At 36.3% G+C, this 19,763-nt stretch overlaps 1 protein-coding gene across 1 annotated transcript in view; it reads left to right on the top strand.

Moving 5' to 3' along the window:
* Nucleotides 1–1,654: 1,654 nt before the first annotated feature.
* Nucleotides 1,655–19,763, top strand: part of LOC109056546 (PH and SEC7 domain-containing protein 3-like) — a 27,971-nt gene continuing 9,862 nt past the window's right edge. The window contains exons 1-3 of the mRNA XM_042755308.1: nucleotides 1,655–1,768; nucleotides 1,967–2,446; nucleotides 16,857–16,968. Of these exons, the coding sequence (XP_042611242.1) occupies nucleotides 1,655–1,768; nucleotides 1,967–2,446; nucleotides 16,857–16,968 (706 nt within the window). The remainder of the gene's footprint in view (nucleotides 1,769–1,966; nucleotides 2,447–16,856; nucleotides 16,969–19,763) is intronic.

The raw sequence follows: 19,763 nt of genomic DNA, 5'->3' as shown, positions 1-19,763 counted from the left end.
CAAAGAGTAAGAAAATATATTGCATTTTGTTGTTTTCAACATCATGAAGTGCATAAAACATTACATCTATTTCCCAAACTGGGTTTGTGAAGGAAATGCAGGGGGTTTATGAGTTCAGTGAAAATTTAATAATTAACTAAATCATTAAAATGTTAAATTGTGAATTTGTAAATTTGTGCATTTTAATGTGTTTGAAAGACAAGCGCCTTCCAAAGTAATACATGGTAAAGTAACCGACTGAGTGATAATTCAAATAAGAATTAATGTGTTCAGTAGTTGATGCAATGTTCAAACACTTCTGGAACCTGAACAGATTTTTGTAAATCCAGTGGTCAGATCAATGCTGTGTGGCAATGTCCACAAAACTGGAAGACCGGCTGAGTTTATATAAGCAGTAAGCTTTTTAGAAAGGAACATTAAAAAGATGAAAAAGAGGAATTAGTGAATAAATTATTGCCATTGTGTGATTAATATGTGACCATGTAATCCATAAAAAAGTAACTGTAACCTGGTTACAAGTATTTTAAAATGTCATTTTATCTACCAGTACATCATTTTTGGAATCTGATGACTTAATCCAGATTACATGTAATCAGTCACTACCCAGCTCTGCTTGCAGTTCCCTTGTCCTAAAATCAATAAATTTTTTGAATGGGTTTTTGGTTAAATCCCAAAAGGTGGAAATACATTATGCAATTTCAGCAATGTTTTCGTTAAATACCAACTCTCACTGTACAAGTAAATTGCATGCAATGTCAAGCCAAAACTCACAATTTATGTGCTCACACTATACTGTCCAATCATCAAGCTTCAATTTCACTGCTCGCACTATACGAGAATCACCATGTGGCCATGGTTTAATTTTGGCTTTTACACAGGCTCATATGACTCAGAAATCAGCTCTACCAGTCACACCGTGTATGCCCGGCTTAAAATAAGGTCTTTGTTTAACCCAAGCTCAGTACATTTTCTAATCATAAAATACATCAGTAATAGCACATTGTGATTTTTTTTAAAGCTTTTACTCAAAAATTGTCTTGAAAATTGTGGTTGCTAACAAGTAGCCATGTGGACTACAGAGGTGGTTAAACACTTTCACAGCCTCATTTTGTTTATTAAACACACTATTCTAATGCAAACTTTAAGGGAAACCACTGAAATAAAGATTGAAAGAGTTGATTCAACCATGATGTAGTTCATATACAGCCGTATAGCTTCTACTTAGGCTTCCAAATTTAGTTAAGTTTTGTTCATTTGTGAAGATTGTCATGATGAATTTCAATCTTTTGTTGGTCAACAGAGCTTCTTTTCTGCAATAATCCAAAAGCCAATAGAAAAATTGTTTGGGGTTTTTGCTAGTGGAACAAGGGTGATGCAAACGTTTGGGTGGTCCACAAAAATACATCATCACTGCAGCACTCAATTAATCATAGTCTAATAAATAATGTTAAAATGTTCTTCCTTGAAATAAACCATTTCTCCAATGAAATTTATGTGATAATGTAATGAATGCAGTTTGGGTGGACCCACTATTAATCTGGGTGGACCAGTGCCACCCTGGCCCTTATGCTCATGGGACATGATCCTTGTGAAACTCCATCTCACCAAACAAAAAAAAAATATCATCCATTACAACAAAAAAGAGATCATCATCATGGTAAGACTTCCTCCCTCCTCTTCCACCGGCTGCAGTCACCGTCCAGGGACCATCAGCACCAGTCTCCTACCAGCCCACAGAAAGAGGACCCTCTGTTTTACCATCGGGAGAGCCAGAGAGCCAGGGGCCACCTAGACCCCTTCTTAAATATTAAGAGTCATTGTATTGACCTGTATTGGATTACTGCACTGCTCAAGCTACAGCTCTTCACTTAGAATCAAATCAGGACAGCTGTCACAGTCCACACTAGATGGGACAGAATTCCCTAATTGGATTTTACATCAAGGAAAATCCCAAACCACTACACAGATAAGTCCTTCTTGCCCCAAACTCCCTTCAGCTGCCAGAGTGAGCTTCCTCCATCCAGGAGCAGGATCGGACACTAATGTCAGGAATCCAGAGATCAAACCTAAACCGAGCCCCAAGCCTCTTGTTCTTCCACCGGTTCCTGCGATTCCAGTGGTAAGCCCCAGCAAGCCGTGGCAGCCGCACACCAGCTGGGTGCACAGCGCCAAACAGAAAGAGGAAGCTGGGGCTCAGAGCAGAGCGAAAGAGAGCACATCCTTTCTGTCTGCTGTCATCGAGCGGACCTCAAAGCTGTATGGATACACACCTGCACTGCATCCCAGCTCCTCCAGGGAGACACCTGCCATGGAGTCTGCTGATATGACATCACATCTAGATAAGGACGGCGGTGAGACTTCAACACTGACGGCAGAAGCACAGTCTATTGCAACACAGACTGCCATGGTGCCGTCGGCCAGACTAAGACCTGCAGTTCCTGTGAAGGTATATATGCTTTTACTAAAGCTGCTTCTCTGTTATTCATCCACCACACTGGGAATTTAGATACGCTTATGTGTATATCTGATGGGTTTATGCTGTTTTATGAAGTTTATTTACTACATATACCTGATTCTGAGTGATGTGCATGTCTTGGTCTAGTCTGGTCAGTGCTGTTTTAGACTGGTTTGAAGAGAGCACATCTCATATCTGAACACCATCTTTAACATACCTCACACCAAACAGACTAGAACATATCTGAATACCTCACATTAAATGGACTAGAACCAATTTTCATCTTCCTACTTTACTCTTAAAACATTGGAGAATTGTAAAATGGCCCCAAAACCATAACATGCTTTAAAGATCCTTTCTTACCAAAGCAACGCAAACATCACAGCAAAACCAAGCAGCACAAAATTAATATTAAATTAAGACCAGATGAACTGAATCATGGAAATAAATAAAAAGAGACACAAAGAGGTGGTGATCAATCAAACACTGATCATTAATAAACACAGTTACGCAGACACTTTTATGCAAGCAACATACAGTGCATATTCATGTATTATATAGAAACTATTAGTGCTGTAGCTTCCCTGGGATCATCAAACAGTGTTCAGTGTTCAGTTTAGTAATATCAAACAAGTGCTGCTGAAATAAACCTCAGCACAATGATATTTAGTACAACAGCAGAGTATACAGTTGTGAATGTGATGCTTGTTTTTATAACTGTTCAATAAACAAGGATTTAATCTTGAGTGATTTAACTTTCAGACAAAACTGGGCCAGAAGTAAAAAAAACAGGAAGTTGATTTTTTTTTTTTTTTTGATAATTACAAGTTTGTATTTGAACCTCTTTTACATATACATTTTATTATTTAGCAGACACGTTCATCCAAAGTGACTTACAAACATGGCCAATTTATTAACAGGGACCAACTGTGTATTTTTTGCAAGTTTCACATGCATCAGCCCAGTCTTAACCTTTTGCGTATATATTTATTTAGATTTAAAATAGTTTTATATTAAATAAATATAATTTTTTTGTTTGTAGCTATAACTTCATATTTCCTTTTAACGTTTTTTGTCCATAATTTAGTATTTCTAAAAAATAATATTACAATAATTCCGACAAGCATATTCAAGAAAATTAATATCTACCAAATGCATAACATTATACAATCCACAAAAAACAAAGCCAAATAGCACAAATTACCAAAAAAAAAGTTTCAAAGTGGAATTGTCCTAATTACCTAAAAAAAAATAATAATAAAAAACTGACCACAATATTTTATTTATACTGTATGTAAATTGTAATTTTTTTTAATCATTGCTTTTGTTATATAATAGATATAGACAAATGTTATCACATTGCTCACATGCACCAAAACAACAGAAAAGCCCCGGATATGCTCATGAAGATTTAACATCTGGATTAAAACAGTGCCATGCATGATGACGTCTGAGATATGAACAGGGAAACGTGCGCGCACTCACTTGCGTGTGTTTTATGTTGTTTCTGTTTTTTCGTTATTTTGTAACAAATTTTTATTTAATGTGTATGCGTTTGTGTTTGCCATTTATGTTTAATTTATAACGATTTTTCATTATTTTATGGATTTATATGTTTGTTCAAGCAAAAAAAAAAAAAAAAAAAAAAAACGCACATAGGACTGTACCAACTGACACTAGACTGAGGGGAGACACATCAAACCAACCACACACACACACACACACACACACACACACACACAGCTGCTCTTATAATGAGCTGAAGTAATCACAGTGATGCTCAACATCCAGCTTTAATTGACCGCTGGTGAATGTAAATCACTCTGTCGGTGAGTTTCATTGTTTGTGGTTGCTTCATTCAATGTTTTGCACGATTTAGCGATAACTCTATTCAGGCGCTTTCACTTCTGCAGTATGCTCTATTTATGTCACACTGTAGTTTCAGTTTAGGTAATTTTATACACGCCTGTGTGTGTTCGGTAGAAAACACACTTTAAACATGTTTACTATGTATTTCTGTAGCTGCAGTGCACGCTCACATCTAGCGACGTTAGTGAAGCTAACAGACTAGCACTCCAGGGGAAAAATGAGTGAAAACGCGTGAATGAGATTCAAACAGTGATGATGATAGTGATGATAGTGATGATGAAAAGAACATGGTGCGATTCTGTTTTTTATATCTGCTGTTTTTCTTTGGTACGTCTTCATTCAGGACGGAGCTTTATTGTTGTTTTGTGGCTAGCGAGGTGAATGATGAATTGAGATGCATGTGATGATGCTTTGTGTTTGACCTGAATGCATGTTATAACAGTGTAACTACTAGTGTCATAACAATACTAATAGTGTAAATCAAGCCAGCAGAGCTGAAGTAACAGTGCTGAGTTACCAGACAGAGACCCTCAATACACACATCACAGTTCAGGCTTTGTGTTCATTGTCTGCTGGTGTTTGATCAAGCCAGCCAGTCATCTGTGTGAACCACTGATATCTGGTTTTGCTTGTGAAGCTACAGTACTGTCATGTGTTATTACAGCGGTTATGGTTTTGGCACAGTGGTTAAATACTGGATGAAATCTGCCATCTCTTCATTATTAACCACTATTATACACCACGTCTTGGAAAATATGATTTTGCTTAAACACCAGGTTTTTTTTCTTCCAAAAGTTCTGTGATATTACAGTTGTCTTGTGTGCATGGTGTTATTGTAATGCTTTTATTGATTGATCAATTGATTGGAAAGGTGCAATGGTTGATAGACCTGTCTCTTGACCAGTTATCTTATGTTTGTTGATCATGTACAACATTATGGCTTGCAGAGTATAAACAAATGACCACACTTCACTAAACAAGTTGAATATGATTAAATATCTAAATTCAGCATTAAATGCAAAAATGTACTCTGATTCTGCTTAAAAGGAATGCATAACAATTGTGTATTTTTTTTACACCTTTAAAAGTGGATTTTTTTGGTAGCAATCAGCATTGTGTAAGCAAATGTGCTTAATATTGTGAAATATGCTGGTATAGTTTTCCAGCAAAAGTGTTTTATGAATTTAGAAGTCAAAGAATTACATGAACTATTTTTGTAGAAAAAAAAATAAATAAATACATAAATAAATCACATATTAAATGTTATCAAACATCAATAAAATATTTAATAATTGAATCATATTTGTGAATCATATTTTCTTATTTTATAGCGTTATTGAATGTTTAGGTCCTGTTGTAAAAATCCAGTAACGCTAAAAAATAAGGTTCCTTTGTTTAACATAAATTAACTACATTATTGAACATGAATTAACAACAAAAAACAACTAACAGAACAGTTGTATTTTTTATTAACTAATGTTAACAAAGAATAATAAATACTGTAACAAAAGTAAATTCCAATAAATGCTAATTGAAATATGCATACTCAAAGGAATCTTAAAGCTAATGGGACCTTATTGTAATGTTACCAAAAATCTGTATGGCTGAGCACTGTATTTGCCTCATATCTGCTCAAAGGAATCTGCAGACTTTTGGGGTTTTTAGAGATTTAAGCATGCTGTAAAGTATGCCAAACTGAGTAAAAATGAATACAGTCTGTATTGGTCGATTTATCAAACTAGCCCAAATATTTAATAAACAAAGAGTCAAAGGAGAAGAGTGTAAGCTTTGGAGTTGAGCGTGTGGGCCTGCCACAGTATTGGGCAAGATTTTGTTGTGTCAGAGGAACTGAAGGTTTTTCTGTGCTCTTGCATCATGGCCTCTGGTAGCAACTTACACAAAACAAACATACAGAACACATTTACTAACCCACAACCAACAGACACACCCCATAAAATAAACAGTATCCTAATGAGAGGACAGAGCCCATGGAGTGGCACTGCGGTGATTGACGAGCCCAATAACACAGCAGTCAATCACCATCACAAAAACTCATCATGATTATGGCAAAAATCATAATACTTGAGTTTTTCCTTTGACATTGCAATTACAATTCAGTCATCTGGATGAATTGACATTAATATCAGCAAACTCATGTCATATTTTTTTATGTAGCTTCACTTCCAAAACAAACCGAGAACTATTCCTGAATTCACTGTGTTTTGTTTTTAAACATCAGCGAATCAAGACAATAACTCAGTGGTCACATTGTCCCTTTGAGTGGCATGAAAAACAGAACTGTTATTTAAATTTTGAATAAATTGAAGTATCAAAGAAATGTCAGTGTTCTAGAATGTTCTGATAGATCAGATGTCTGCTTCAGTGCTGCTGCACTGTAGTGCACACTATCCATGCGCAGCCTGATTTTTCTGTCCGTGTGTATTTGTGTGTGGAGAGCAATGCATGTGTGATTAGGGCTGGATGATTAATCGAAAAGTAATCGAAACTGAAATGTAGAACCTCTAACCAACACAATTTTCCAATGTCGATTATTTTGGTTTTAAAAAACATACCACCGTATGTGTATTCGGCACTAGATGACCGTTGCAAGTAATTTATTTTCTACTCTTTACTTTTTTTTTAAGGAAATTTGCTTTTTACATTAAAACTGAAAAGTGACTTTTTCATTAGATGTTTTAATTTCAAGCAATGTGTGCTTTTTGATTTCAGTTGTTCAAAATATTCAATAAATAACCATAAATAATAGGGCTGGGTAAAAAATATTGATTCTAATTTTTACGAAACTATATAGATTCCTGAGTCCCAAGAATCGATTAGTCTAGCCTGTTTTCAGTTAGTGGATGGAGCATTGAAACGCAGCTCCCATCCAATACATCACAGTAAGCATTGTGCTTTGGTGCTTTTATCATGAAACAAGGGCATTAATATATGCACCATATAACATTTTTTACTTTTCTTTAAGGGTTTATTTATGTTTGAATTAATCTGTCCATGTTTTTATGACAGCCACTATTCAAAAAAAAATAACTTAAGTAATTGTAACTGAATTATTATACAAACTTCATAATTTAAGCAGTTGTACAGCACGAATCAGTCAGTTTTAACCTTCAATATTATAATGTAGTACCAACTGACTCCTGTATATTTTACAGCATTAGTTCAGAGATTTTTTTTTTTCCTTGAGAAAATTTGGCATGTACTGTCGTGGCCAAAGTTTTGAGAATTACATAAATATTAGTTTTAAAAAGTTTGCTGCTAAACTGCTTTTAGATCTTTGTTTCAGTTGTTTCTGTGATGTACTGAAATATAATTACAAGCACTTCATACGTTTCAAAGGCTTTTATCGACAATTACATGACATTTATGCAAAGAGTAAGTATTTGCAGTGTTGGCCCTTCTTTTTCAGGACCTCTGCAATTCGACTGGGGGATGCTCTCAATCAACTTCTGGGCCAAATCCTGACTGATAGCAAACCCATTCTTTCATAATAACTTCTTGGAGTTTGTCAGAATTAGTGGGTTTTTGTTTGTCCACCCCGCCTCTTGAGGATTGACCACAAGTTCTCAATGGGATTAAGATCTGGGGAGTTTCCAGGCCATGGACCCAAAATTTCAACATTCTGGTCCCCGAGCCACTTAGTTATCACTTTTGCCTTTATGGCACGGTGCTCCATCGTGCTGGAAAATGCTTTGTTCTTCACCAAACTGTTGTTGGGTTGTTGGAAGAAGAAGTTGCTGTTGGAGGGTGTTTTGGTACCATTCTTTATTCATGGCTGTGTTTTTGGGCAGAATTGTGAGTGAGCCCACTCCCTTGGATGAGAACGCAACCCCACACATGAATGGTGTCAGCAGATGCTTTACTGTTGGCATGACACAGGACTGATGGTAGCGCTCACCTTTTCTTCTCCGGACAAGCCTTTTTTCCAGATGCCCCCAAACAATCGGAAAGGGGCTTCATTGGAAAATATATGACTTTGCCCCAGTCCTCAGCAGTCCATTCACTATACTTTCTGCAGAAGATCAATCTGTCCCTGATGTTTTTTTTGGAGAGAAATGGCTTCTTTGCTGCCCTTCTTGACACCAGGCCATCTTCCAAAAGTCTTGGCCTCACAGTGCGTGCAGATGCGCTCACACCTGCCTGCTGCCATTCCTGAGCAAGCTCTGCACTGGTGGCACTCCGATCCCGCAGCTGAATCCTCTTTTAGGAGACGATCCTGGCGCTTGCTGGACTTTCTTGGATGCCCTGAAGCCTTCTTTACAAGAATTGAACCTCTTTCCTTGAAGTTCTTGATGAACCTATAAATTGTTGATTGAGGTGCAATCTTAGTAGCCACAATATCCTTGCCTGTGAAGCCATTTTTATGCAACACGATGGCTGCACACGTTTCTTTGCAGGTCACCATGATTAACAATGGCAGAACAATGATTTCAAGCATCACCCTCCTTTTAACATGTCAAGTCTGCCATTCTAACCCAATCAGCCTGACATAATGATCTCCAGCCTTGTGCTCGTCAACATTCTCACCTGAGTTAACAAGATGATTACTGAAATGATCTCAGCAGGTCCTTTAATGACAGCAATGAAATGCAGTGGAAAGGTTTTTTTTTTTTGGGGGATTAAGTTAACTTTCATGGCAAAGAAGGACTATGCAATTCATCTGATCACTCTTCATAACATTCTGGAGTATATGCAAATTGCTATTATAAAAACTTAAGCAGCAACTTTTTCCAATTTCCAATATTTATGTAATTCTCAAAACTTTTGGCCACGACTGTACTGTACCTGAGCCAAAATAATCAATATTGAATCGAATCGAATCACAAGCTTGTAAATGAGAATCGAAACAAATCGTGAAATTTGTGTCAAAACCCAGCCCTAATAAATAATTTGTGTTTCCTTCAATTATTTTAAAATCACAAAGATGTGACATGCTCTCTTTCATTAGAATAAAATATCCCGCCCTTTGTCAGTGAACAACTACAACAAAAAATAATAACTACAATCATTCAGTAATCGTGATCGAGGTAAAATGTTCAGTTATTTGAGATTTTGCATGGTTTTGAACATTTGACATTTGGGTTACTGACCCTTCAGCCATTAAGATACCATCATCTTCTTTTAGCCGATGGCTCTTTATTTTCAAGCAGTTAGTGGTATATACAGTATGTGGTCAGAGTAGTGCGGCAGTGCTGCGGTTGTCCTAGGCTCAATCTTTGGCAGAGGGTTTTTTCTCTCAGGACATGTTTCCACCTTTTTCTTACCAAATGTTTCCAGTATTTCTCCTTACTGTGAGGTCTTCAGAGCATTCAAGGATCTTTATTGACTGATTGCTTTTTAATTGGAGTTCTTTTTGTCTGTCATCTGCCTTTGTGAAGCCAGGCATAAATATCCCATTAAATGGAGTTGACTTTGCTGTCAGACATTTATTCATAAAACACTTAAACTGGAGGATCAAAGTCTCCTAAACAGTTTAATACAGCAATAATAAAGCTCTGGCCACATAATAATCTCACATGGTGAGTAATGATTGAAAAACACGATTTGTGCTGACTGACAATAATCACAAAAAAGCAGCCCATTGATTGAATGGTCATACATGATGTGTGGCTGGAGATGTGTGTTCAAAATTAAAGGCAGAATGAAATTATGAGAATGACATGAATTCATTTTGACTCCATGTTGAAATGATCAGTCATTAATGTTTGAAATTTAAAGGGTTCGTCTGATAAGAGTTTTATCTGATATAATCAAACATCTAGTAAAGCAGATGAGTTGTCATGACAGTGACAGTTACTCACAATCACTTCGACTAAAATAAAATTGCCCTGCAGCTGGTTCTGAAATGGATCTGTCATGACAGTGACAGTTACTCACAATCACTTCGTCTATAGTGATTTTGCCTTCAAAATAAAAGTACGACAACGTTTTTGCAGAGAGATTTTAATTTGAAAAGTTCAAAAGAGTATATTCTTTGCAAACAGCGACAACTTCTTTTTAGATAAGACACAAAACTAGGTAGGATGAACGCATAGTTGTGTTTCTGTTCTTCTTTGTATGCCCTATTTTCACTGTCAGTTTTCCTCTTTAGACTCTTTGATGGAGTCATTTTCTCTCACCAGCTAGCTTAAATGTTAACATCACTCTGCACACAACGTAATAGTGTTCCTCCAGCATGCAAACAATTAAAAAAATGCAGTTTAGTGGGTGAGGATGCCAAGGAATAATTCTGTTTAAAAGTAGGCTATGTCAAATAATTCTTACAATAAGTTACACATTTATTATTCACAATTTGGAAAGAGGAAATAAAACATATTTTGTTAAAGAGCATGACTCAAACATGCCATTAATGTGCTTATTCAAGTCCTCTTTTATTTTTTGACTTATTTTTTCCATTCCGCATCTCCCACATATATGTGTTTTAGCAAGGCAGTGTTGCAAGTTGGTGAAAGAAGATACTTGCCAGGTTATGTGTCTCTACTCTGCTTTATTAATTTATCCAGTGTAAAACCCGGACACCGCCACACAAATGTGGCTTTTTGTTAATGACTGTCCTGCTACAGGATTTAACACAGAGTAACAGCTCACTACTAGTTACAAAAGACACTGTAACAGTCTGTCACAGGCAATTCTAGTTGCATTTTTCATCAATTAATTTCTTACATTTCAAACTGTAATATCATAAGTATTCATACCCCTTCATTTTTTTTTTAATTTTATTATGTTGCTGTCTTATGATGAACTTCTTTAAATTACTTTTTTCCCACATCAATCTACACTCCATACACCATACTGACAAAGCAAAAACAGAATTGCCACAACTTCGTAAATTTATTCAAATAAAAAAAAACTGAAATAATTACATTGCATAAGTATTCATACCCTTTGCTAAATATTTTGCTGAAGCCCCTTTACAGTCTTAAGTCTATTTTGATTGATGCGACAAGCTTTGCTCATCAGCATTTCGCAATTATATAGCATTCTTCTCTTGCCTCTTCACCTCTCAAGCTCTGACAGGTTGGATGGGGGCAGATGCACATTTTCAGGTTTCTCCAGAAATATTTGATTAGGTTCAAGCTCAGGCTGTGTCTGGGCCACTCATGAACATTCACAAAGTCTACCACAATATACTCTTGCTGTGTTTTTAGGGTCATTGTCCTGTTGGAAAATGTACTTTCTGCCCATTCTGAGATTCTGAATGCTCTGGACTAGGTTTTCATTAAGGCTATCTCTATATTTTGCTGCACTGAGTGTTCCTTCTACTCTGATGAGTTCCTCAGTCCCTGCCCCACAGCATGAGGCTGCTACCAGCACACTTTACTTTTGGGATGGTACTCTGCAGGTGAAGAGCAGAGCTGGTCTCCTTCAAACATGATGCTTGGAATTGAGGTTCATCAGATTAGAGAATCTTGTTTCTCAGAGTCTAAGGATCCTTTAGGTGCTTTTTTGCAAATTCCAAGTGTGTCTTGATCGAGTCTTGCCACACCGCCACAAAGCCCAGATTGGTGGAGTATTGCAGTGATGTTTGCCCTTCTGTAGGTTTCTCCTATCTCCACATATGATCATGGAGCTCAACTAGAGGTTCATCAGAGGTCCATCAGGTTCTTGGTCACCACACTAACCAAAGCCCTTCTCTATCAGTTGCTCAATTTGGCCAGGAGGCCAAACATCTTTCATTAAGGGTAACAGAGACTACATGCTTCCGTGACCCTTCAATAAAGCATATAATTATTAATAATTTCTGAACTCTTCTACAAATGTGTGGCTTAATGTAAACCTGTTTCTGAGCTCTACAGGCGGTTCTTTTGACCTCAGTGCTTGGTTTTTGCTCTGATATGCATTATTAGCTGTTAGACCTTTTATTAAGACGTGCGTGCTGTCCCAAATCAAACCCATTGAATTGAATTAGCCAAAGGTTAAATTCACTTAAAGTATAGTAACATCTACAAGCAACCTGAATGCTCCTGATCAACTGTCTCAGAAAAACTTATAAAAACTAATCAAATTAAATCATATAATTTTAATACATTTAAAAAAATTTCAAAAACCAGTAAAAACCTACAATTATGGTGTATGGAGTGTAGACTGTTGTGGAAAATTCTTCATGTAAAATTCGCTTGCTTGTGTAAATACGAACAAATTATAAACTTATACTCTATTATGGTTAAATTTTGCAATTAATCCACAGATCACATGCGTGCCGAACCATGGGGCTCGGTCCGTAAGGATCACGGATCAACTACGATCCATTTAACTACAAATAGTATATATGTTCTGGCCTGCAATATAGTGGCAGCATTTTTTTGGGCCTGATGCCAAACTTACTTGCCGACCCCTGGTATAGAGAGTTTTACAGATATAGTGTGATCGTACAGTCATGTGACCTCTGCATGGTGACCACCGTTACAAACACACACAAGAACTACTCATTTCTTTAGGGGAATTTTTAGGGGAATTTTTGCTAATAATAAGACTGTGGGTAGTTCTACATGAAATGCTTTTGCTATTTAAATTTGTAAGGCGTGTGACATGCTATATTCCATCTGAATATTTTTGTAATACGTGTTTTCATTGAAACAAGCCAGTTGCATAAACTTAGCCACCATGTTAAGACTGTGTCTAAAGAAGTAGTTTGACTAACAAGCAGTTACCAAGGGGTAATCAGTCTTACTTTTTCAGTACAAATAAGACCAATCTACCTTTTCATAACAGAATTTAAAAAGTCATGACCAGTCTTTAAGAAAAATAATTAGATGACTAACTTTTAAAGACTAGTCTAAACAGTTTATGGAACTGCATGGAATATTTGTATTTAAATTAAATTGAGGTAACACTTTAGTATAAGGACCAATTCTCACTATTAACTAGTTGGTTATTAGCATGCCTATTGTTAACATATTATCTGTTTATAAGTGCTTGTAAAGCACATATTCTGCATGAGCATATTCTACATCTCTAATCATACCCAATACCTAAACTTAACAACTACCTTACTAACTATCAATAAGCAGCTAATTAGGAGTTTATTGAGGCAAAAGTTGTAGTTAATGGTTTGGTAATAGCAAGAATTGGACCTTAAAATAACGTGTGACCAAGATTAATTTGTCACACCAACTGACTATTGATAATTAAGAGCTAAAGATGATTAAAGAAAGCTTTCAAGAAATTGTGAGCAGTTTCAGGGCCTCAAATGTACACTCAACCTTAATAAATAAATAGTCAACATACACTTTACTAGATGATGTTTGATGTCAGATAAAACTCTTACTCTGATGGCAAAAGTCAAGTCACCATTATTTAAATAGCGCTTTTTACAATGCAGATTGTGTGAAAGCAGGTTTACAGTATTAAACAGTATTAAAAAGGCTGAAGTTTTAATTGTATTTTGATGGTTAATTCCTGTAGGATGCTGTACTATTTTCAGTGAAGTGGAAACATGAACCGTGTTCTGCTGTAGCTCTTAAACATGCTCAGAAATGGTGTGTTATTCCTCTGTTTTCTGAGAATAATTATCATGAAAACTGAAGAACACAGGCCGACATGCTGTCTGTGTGCCTTAAATACCATGTTTTACCCTGAGGGCAAACCTCAGACTGCTCACTGTAGTGAAAAATCTGGATTGTCAGAATTGGTTCATCTTCATGGTTGTTCCCAGTTCAACTCACTTTTGTGAGCTTCTTGTCTTAAAGTAACCAGATAATTTTTTGGTGCCCAGTCAGCCTCTGTAACTTCAGCGTTCCTCAAGTCTTTTATTTATTAAATGCATTTGTTTTGTGTGTCTCTTCACATCTGTAAGTAGGTCTTTTCCAGGAATGATAATGAGCGCTGTGGTTTAAGGAGGAGCACACTGCATGTGGCAGGTGGATGACATAAGCGTCCTAAAATTCAACACATTATTTTCTATGAAAGCATGCATAGTGCCATCACAATTTGGCATCCAAAAGTAGTGCCAGCTATGACTTCTGGGGCTGCTCAAAATTATTCCATGCGATTGCCTGCCAGTTCATAATTTCCTTAAAACAAAGCCTTCAGAAATGGTTACCAAGGGACACACATAACAGAAGCATTGAAGATGCATTGAGTATACACAGTTTTTCAGTAACAAGTGTGTGTTTTGACAGCGTGAGCAAAGCCTTGTCTACATACAGAGATGTTTCATATTAAACGTCATCATTGCTAATCGTCAGTTTTGCACAGTTGCGCCGCTTTACACCAACTGTGAAGCTCATCAAACTCACATTGTTTGTTTTTTGAAGAAGTGCAAAGACCTTTGTGAAGCTTTTGTCTTCATGAAGTGCTCTGTGTGTGATACCTGTGCTGTTTCCTTCACACTGTCATGTGAACAATCAGTCAGTGTTACTGATACCATGAACCTTGTTACGCAAAGCAGCTCTTGCTTCATCTGAAGTGACTGAAAATAAAGACTTGGTTCACAAAGTGAGTCAGATATTAAATCACAATAACTGCTCTGACAGAATAATTCATCAAAGGATTTGTTAGACTGATCAGTCATTTTGTCATGAATTTGAGTTTACAGTATTTGCGTTGTGGATCAAATAAGAATAAACTGTTATACATGTACGTTTCATATGGTTAAAACAATTACATTCATTAAACAGATCAGCTCCAGTCCTCAGTTGAGATCTTGGACTAGTCAATAACTGGATTTCTCAGGGAACATGTCAGGAACAATGTCAGTAATGGTTTCCCTCCATTAGATCTGACGTAAGCACGCTCAGCTCTGAAGCTGACGTTAGACTTTGAGCTTGTATAGATGGTGTCTGATAAAGATGTCTGATTCAGAGGGCTCTGTCTCTGATGTTGAACTCTGATCGTAACAAACAAGGGAAAAGAGGCAAGCCTAAAAACTGAGGTCAGATTTTCAATAATGCCGACTTCTCTTGTGAAATTGAAAGCGGACACCGTTTCATTCCAACCATTTCAGTTCAGTTCCAGTAAGTCCACATGCTCGTCATGTGGCTAGAGTGCGGTCAATTACTTGTCCGCTACAAAAGACACTAGTATTAAAAAATGAGCCCGTTTCTGGAAACAGAAACATTCCTGAGCTGTCTGGAGAAAGCCATAGCGACCGGCCTCCTGCGGGAACTTCAGCGTGCTGGGCGTGAATGCTAGATTCACACGTTCATGCCACTCGCTGGATTTAAACGAACAGTTTACCCTGAAATGAAAATGATCATTTACTCACAGTCGAAATGTCTCCAAACCTGTATAGGTTTTGTATAGAACTCAAAAGCTAGGTGTTCACACTAGCACAGTGTTCCAGCTGCTCTCTTCCAGACAATCAAAGTTAATCTTGTAGGGATGCACAAATTAATCGAATTTCTAATCGCAATTACAATTATGGATGCCACAATTACGTAATCGTTTTAAAGTGACAATTAATCGATTAAAGTCCATTTATGTTATTCTACATGCTTAAGATGTTTATTTTCTTTCTACATGTTATCTTAAGGGTTTTTACATTGTTTTAGTATAACATTATAAATCCATTCACATTTTTACTTTTTTTTTTTTTTTATAATTTAAAGAAGAAACCAACCCGATGTATATTTGACATTTGAGGCTTAATACTATAGAAACGCACTAAAAGTTTTTCAGCTTCAGTTCAGCTTGTTTATTTTCATATAAAAAAATACAGCATGCAGTTGCATCAAACAATGGTAAAAACATCTTTCAATGTAAATTGTGATGATATAATTAATAATCGCAATTACAATTTCAAGGGAATAATCGACAATTGTGATTTTTGTCATAATCGTGGAGCCCTATAATCTTGTCATGTTTTTCAAATCTTCTGAAGTCATACAATCTCTGTGTGAGAAGCACAGAATAAAACTGTTCCTTTGTGTTTCTAAACTTGTGTTGTGTTGTTGATATGACATCATTGTTTTTGGAATATTTGAATATGTAACAGCAAAATGTAACAGCGGGGAAGTCGTGGGCTAGTGGTTAGAGTATGACTCCTAACACTAAGGTTGTGGGTTCGAGTCTCGGGCCGGCAATACCACGACTGAGGTGCCCTTGAGCAAGGCACTGAACCCCCAACTGCTCCCTGGGCGCCGCAGGCTGCCCAATGCCCACTGCTCCGGGTGTGTGTTCACGGTTGTTGTGTGTGTTCACAGTGTGTGTGTGTTCACTGCTGTGTGTGTGCACTTTGGATGGGTTAAATGCAGAGCACGAATTCTGAGTATGGGTCACTATACTTGGACTGTATGTCATGTCACATCACTTCACTTTTTTTTTAAATAGACTGTGGAGGAGAGGAAAAGATTTTCTATAAATAATGACTTAATTTTTGGTCTGTTCTTCTCACAAATTTACTCAATCTGTTTTGTTTTGGAACTTGACAGCATCCGTCTTGTAAAACTCATTTGCTGAATTTGTAACACTAACTACCTTCAGTCATAACACGGCCACATGCACACTTTGGAAAAACTGGTTAAGTTAAATGATGTCAAATTAATGCATGTTTAACTCTGGCTTGTTCTTGCAGGGAGAAGCATTTGATCGGGTCAGCAGCTCCTCTGCACATGCACAGAGTGTAGCCAAAGCCAAGTACGAGTTTCTCTTCGGAAAGACAGAAGACACAAGCTCAGCAGATACTGGTACTTTTATATTCTTGCATACTTCTTGCATACATATAATTATTGTGTGTATGTATATATATATTAGTGCTGTCAAACGATTAATCGCATGCAATATAAGTTTTTGTTTACATAATATATGTAGACACGTATATATTAAGAAAAATCTGTAATGTTTAAATATTAAATATATTTATATATAATTTAAAATAGATAATATAAAATATATAAATGTATAACATGTAAATATGTTTCCAAATATATACTGTATGTGTGTGTATTTCTATGTACATAATAAATATACACAGTATACCTACATATATTATGCAAATAAAAACTTTTTATTTTTGGATGCGTTTTAATTGCAATTAATCGTTTGACAGCACTAATATATATATATATATATATTATATATATATATATATATATATATATATAATGGATTGCTAACAGTGAGAAAGTGAGACCTTATATATATAATATAGGTGACAGCAGTATTCATTTAATTTATGTATTCATATACGTTTCGTAATAAATATATAATTGTAATAAATATATATAATAGTAAATTGAAACTGCATGTAACACATTTTCTCTTTCACTTCCGTATGTGATGCTGTATTTTTTCGGCTGAATACAGGCTCAAAATTATACCTTCTAAATGTGTAACATCCTGTTCTTCTGTGTGTAGTGTTTTAAAACATAATCATTAAATAAACTGAAAACAATTGTATTGTGGATTACAGGAATAGTTCATAGTTCAGATGAACATTTGTTGAAAAAGTGCTCACCCTCAGCTCATCCAAGATGTAGATGAGATTGTTTCTTCATCAGATTTAGATAAGTGTATAATTTAATCACTGTCTCACAAATGGATGCTCTGTAGTAAATGGGTGCCATCAGAACGAGAGTCCAAACAGCTGATAAAAACATCACAATAATCCACACCACTCCAGTCCAGCAGTTAATGTCTAGAGAAGAATAAAAAAATAAAAATAAAAAAAGATTTCTCTCCTGATTCAGACCAGATGTCTTTTGACCCCTTTACTAAACTATAATGCAGTTAGCATCTAGTTCTGTGCAGCATTATAGTTTACAGAATCTGTTTTTACACAGACCCTGCTTGTTCCCCTGTAAATAACAGAAACTAGCTTTTCTGAGAGGGTTTTACACTGCTGACTGGTAAAATCTAAATTAACTTTATAAATTAACTAAACCAGGTAGAAAAAAAAAAAATAGCTCTTATCCAACTGCAGTGTAGAAAACATAATGCATTACTGAGACACCGGAAGGCAGGTGAATGTATTTAAGAAAATAAATGATGTAATAGAGATGTTTTTATAATAAATAATACAGGCATAAGAGAGGCAACAACCTTGAACTTTGGTAATATCTCAACTGTCATGAGTCATTCTCAGAGTTGTGATTATTGAGGTGGTGATAATTGTAGGAACATTTGAGCATCAGTTTAACCTTTTTGATGTCTATTTTTGACCAAAGGCATGTTATTCCACTGACGCGTTATATCCAACAATTTTAAGTAAACCACCCGTTGACTCATAAATCTGCTGTTGGTAAACAGCATATTGTCTTTAGTGTTGCCATGACCACATTTTTATAAACGTCTTTGGCTTTTTTTTTCATAAATGTAGTTCATAAAAATTATCAATGTATTTGGGTTTATTTTAAAAAGGCAAGTGGCTTGTTTTTTCAGATCCAGTTTTTCCAGTGAGATCTGGCAACATTGGTCTCTATGGAGAGTAATGTATGGGATTTCCCCAAGATCACAGGGTTGTTGGAAGAAACTTTAGTGGAGAGAGATCGTATCAAAATTAAAAAAAGTCAATGAAGACACGTACCTTTGTTTCTGTGATTTTCTATCATCCAATGGCACCCATTCTCAAGCTACCATTTTCCACAAAAGAGACGTCACTGCATTATCAACTTGTTCAGTTTGGTACCTTAAATGTTTGAGGAGTTAATTTGGTTGTGGAATGTGGATATCACAGACATAATTGATTGGACTGTGTGTACAGAGTGTGATTAAACACTCAAGAGGAGTGACGGCCATATTTCTCAGTATAGGAGTGACAACTCTATTGATCTGCTGTGTGTGTTTTAACCACCAAACATGAACACAAAACACTCCTCCAAGATCTTAGTGTTTCCGTATCACTGGTGTGTCATGCTTCAGTGTCAACGGCATGTTTAATGCAGTAATAAACACAAAAAGGACAAAATTGGGGCTTTTTAGGGCTGTCAAACTCAACATGCTAACATTTATTAAATATGTTTAATGCAGTAATTTCACAGCAGTGACCCTTAAATCCCAGTTCATGCTATACTATTCACTGGGAGCAGAGGTTTTAAAACTGGGCTCTAGGGACCTTTAGGGCTGTCAAACTCAACATGCTAACATTTATTAAATATGTTTAATGCAGAAATATTTTAAAACAATTAATTTTAAAAAAAACTACTTTCAAACAATAATTAATTAAAAATTCAAAACACTTCGGAACAAAACAAAATTTAAAATCAACATTGCTTTACAATTAAATGCTAAATTAAATTTTATAATGTTCTCTTCAGTTTCTAAGTCTAACATTCTGTCTGCGCTGTCTGCCTGCCTGTCTGTCTTGCTGCTCTGTCTGTCTGGTCTGTCTCTCTGTCTGCCTGTCCTGTCTGCCTGTCTGTCTGTCTGTCTGTGTCTGTCTGTCTGCCTGCCTGTCTGTCTGTCTGCCTGTCTGCCTGCCTGTCTGTCTACCTCTCTGTCTGTCTGTCTGTCTGTCTGTCTGTCTGTCTGTCTGTCTGCCTCT

This window comes from Cyprinus carpio, unplaced genomic scaffold (genome assembly GCF_018340385.1).
Source record: "Cyprinus carpio isolate SPL01 unplaced genomic scaffold, ASM1834038v1 S000006660, whole genome shotgun sequence".
In the NCBI taxonomy this organism is placed as follows: domain Eukaryota; kingdom Metazoa; phylum Chordata; class Actinopteri; order Cypriniformes; family Cyprinidae; genus Cyprinus; species Cyprinus carpio.
This window is presented reverse-complemented; position numbering and strand designations above follow the sequence as displayed.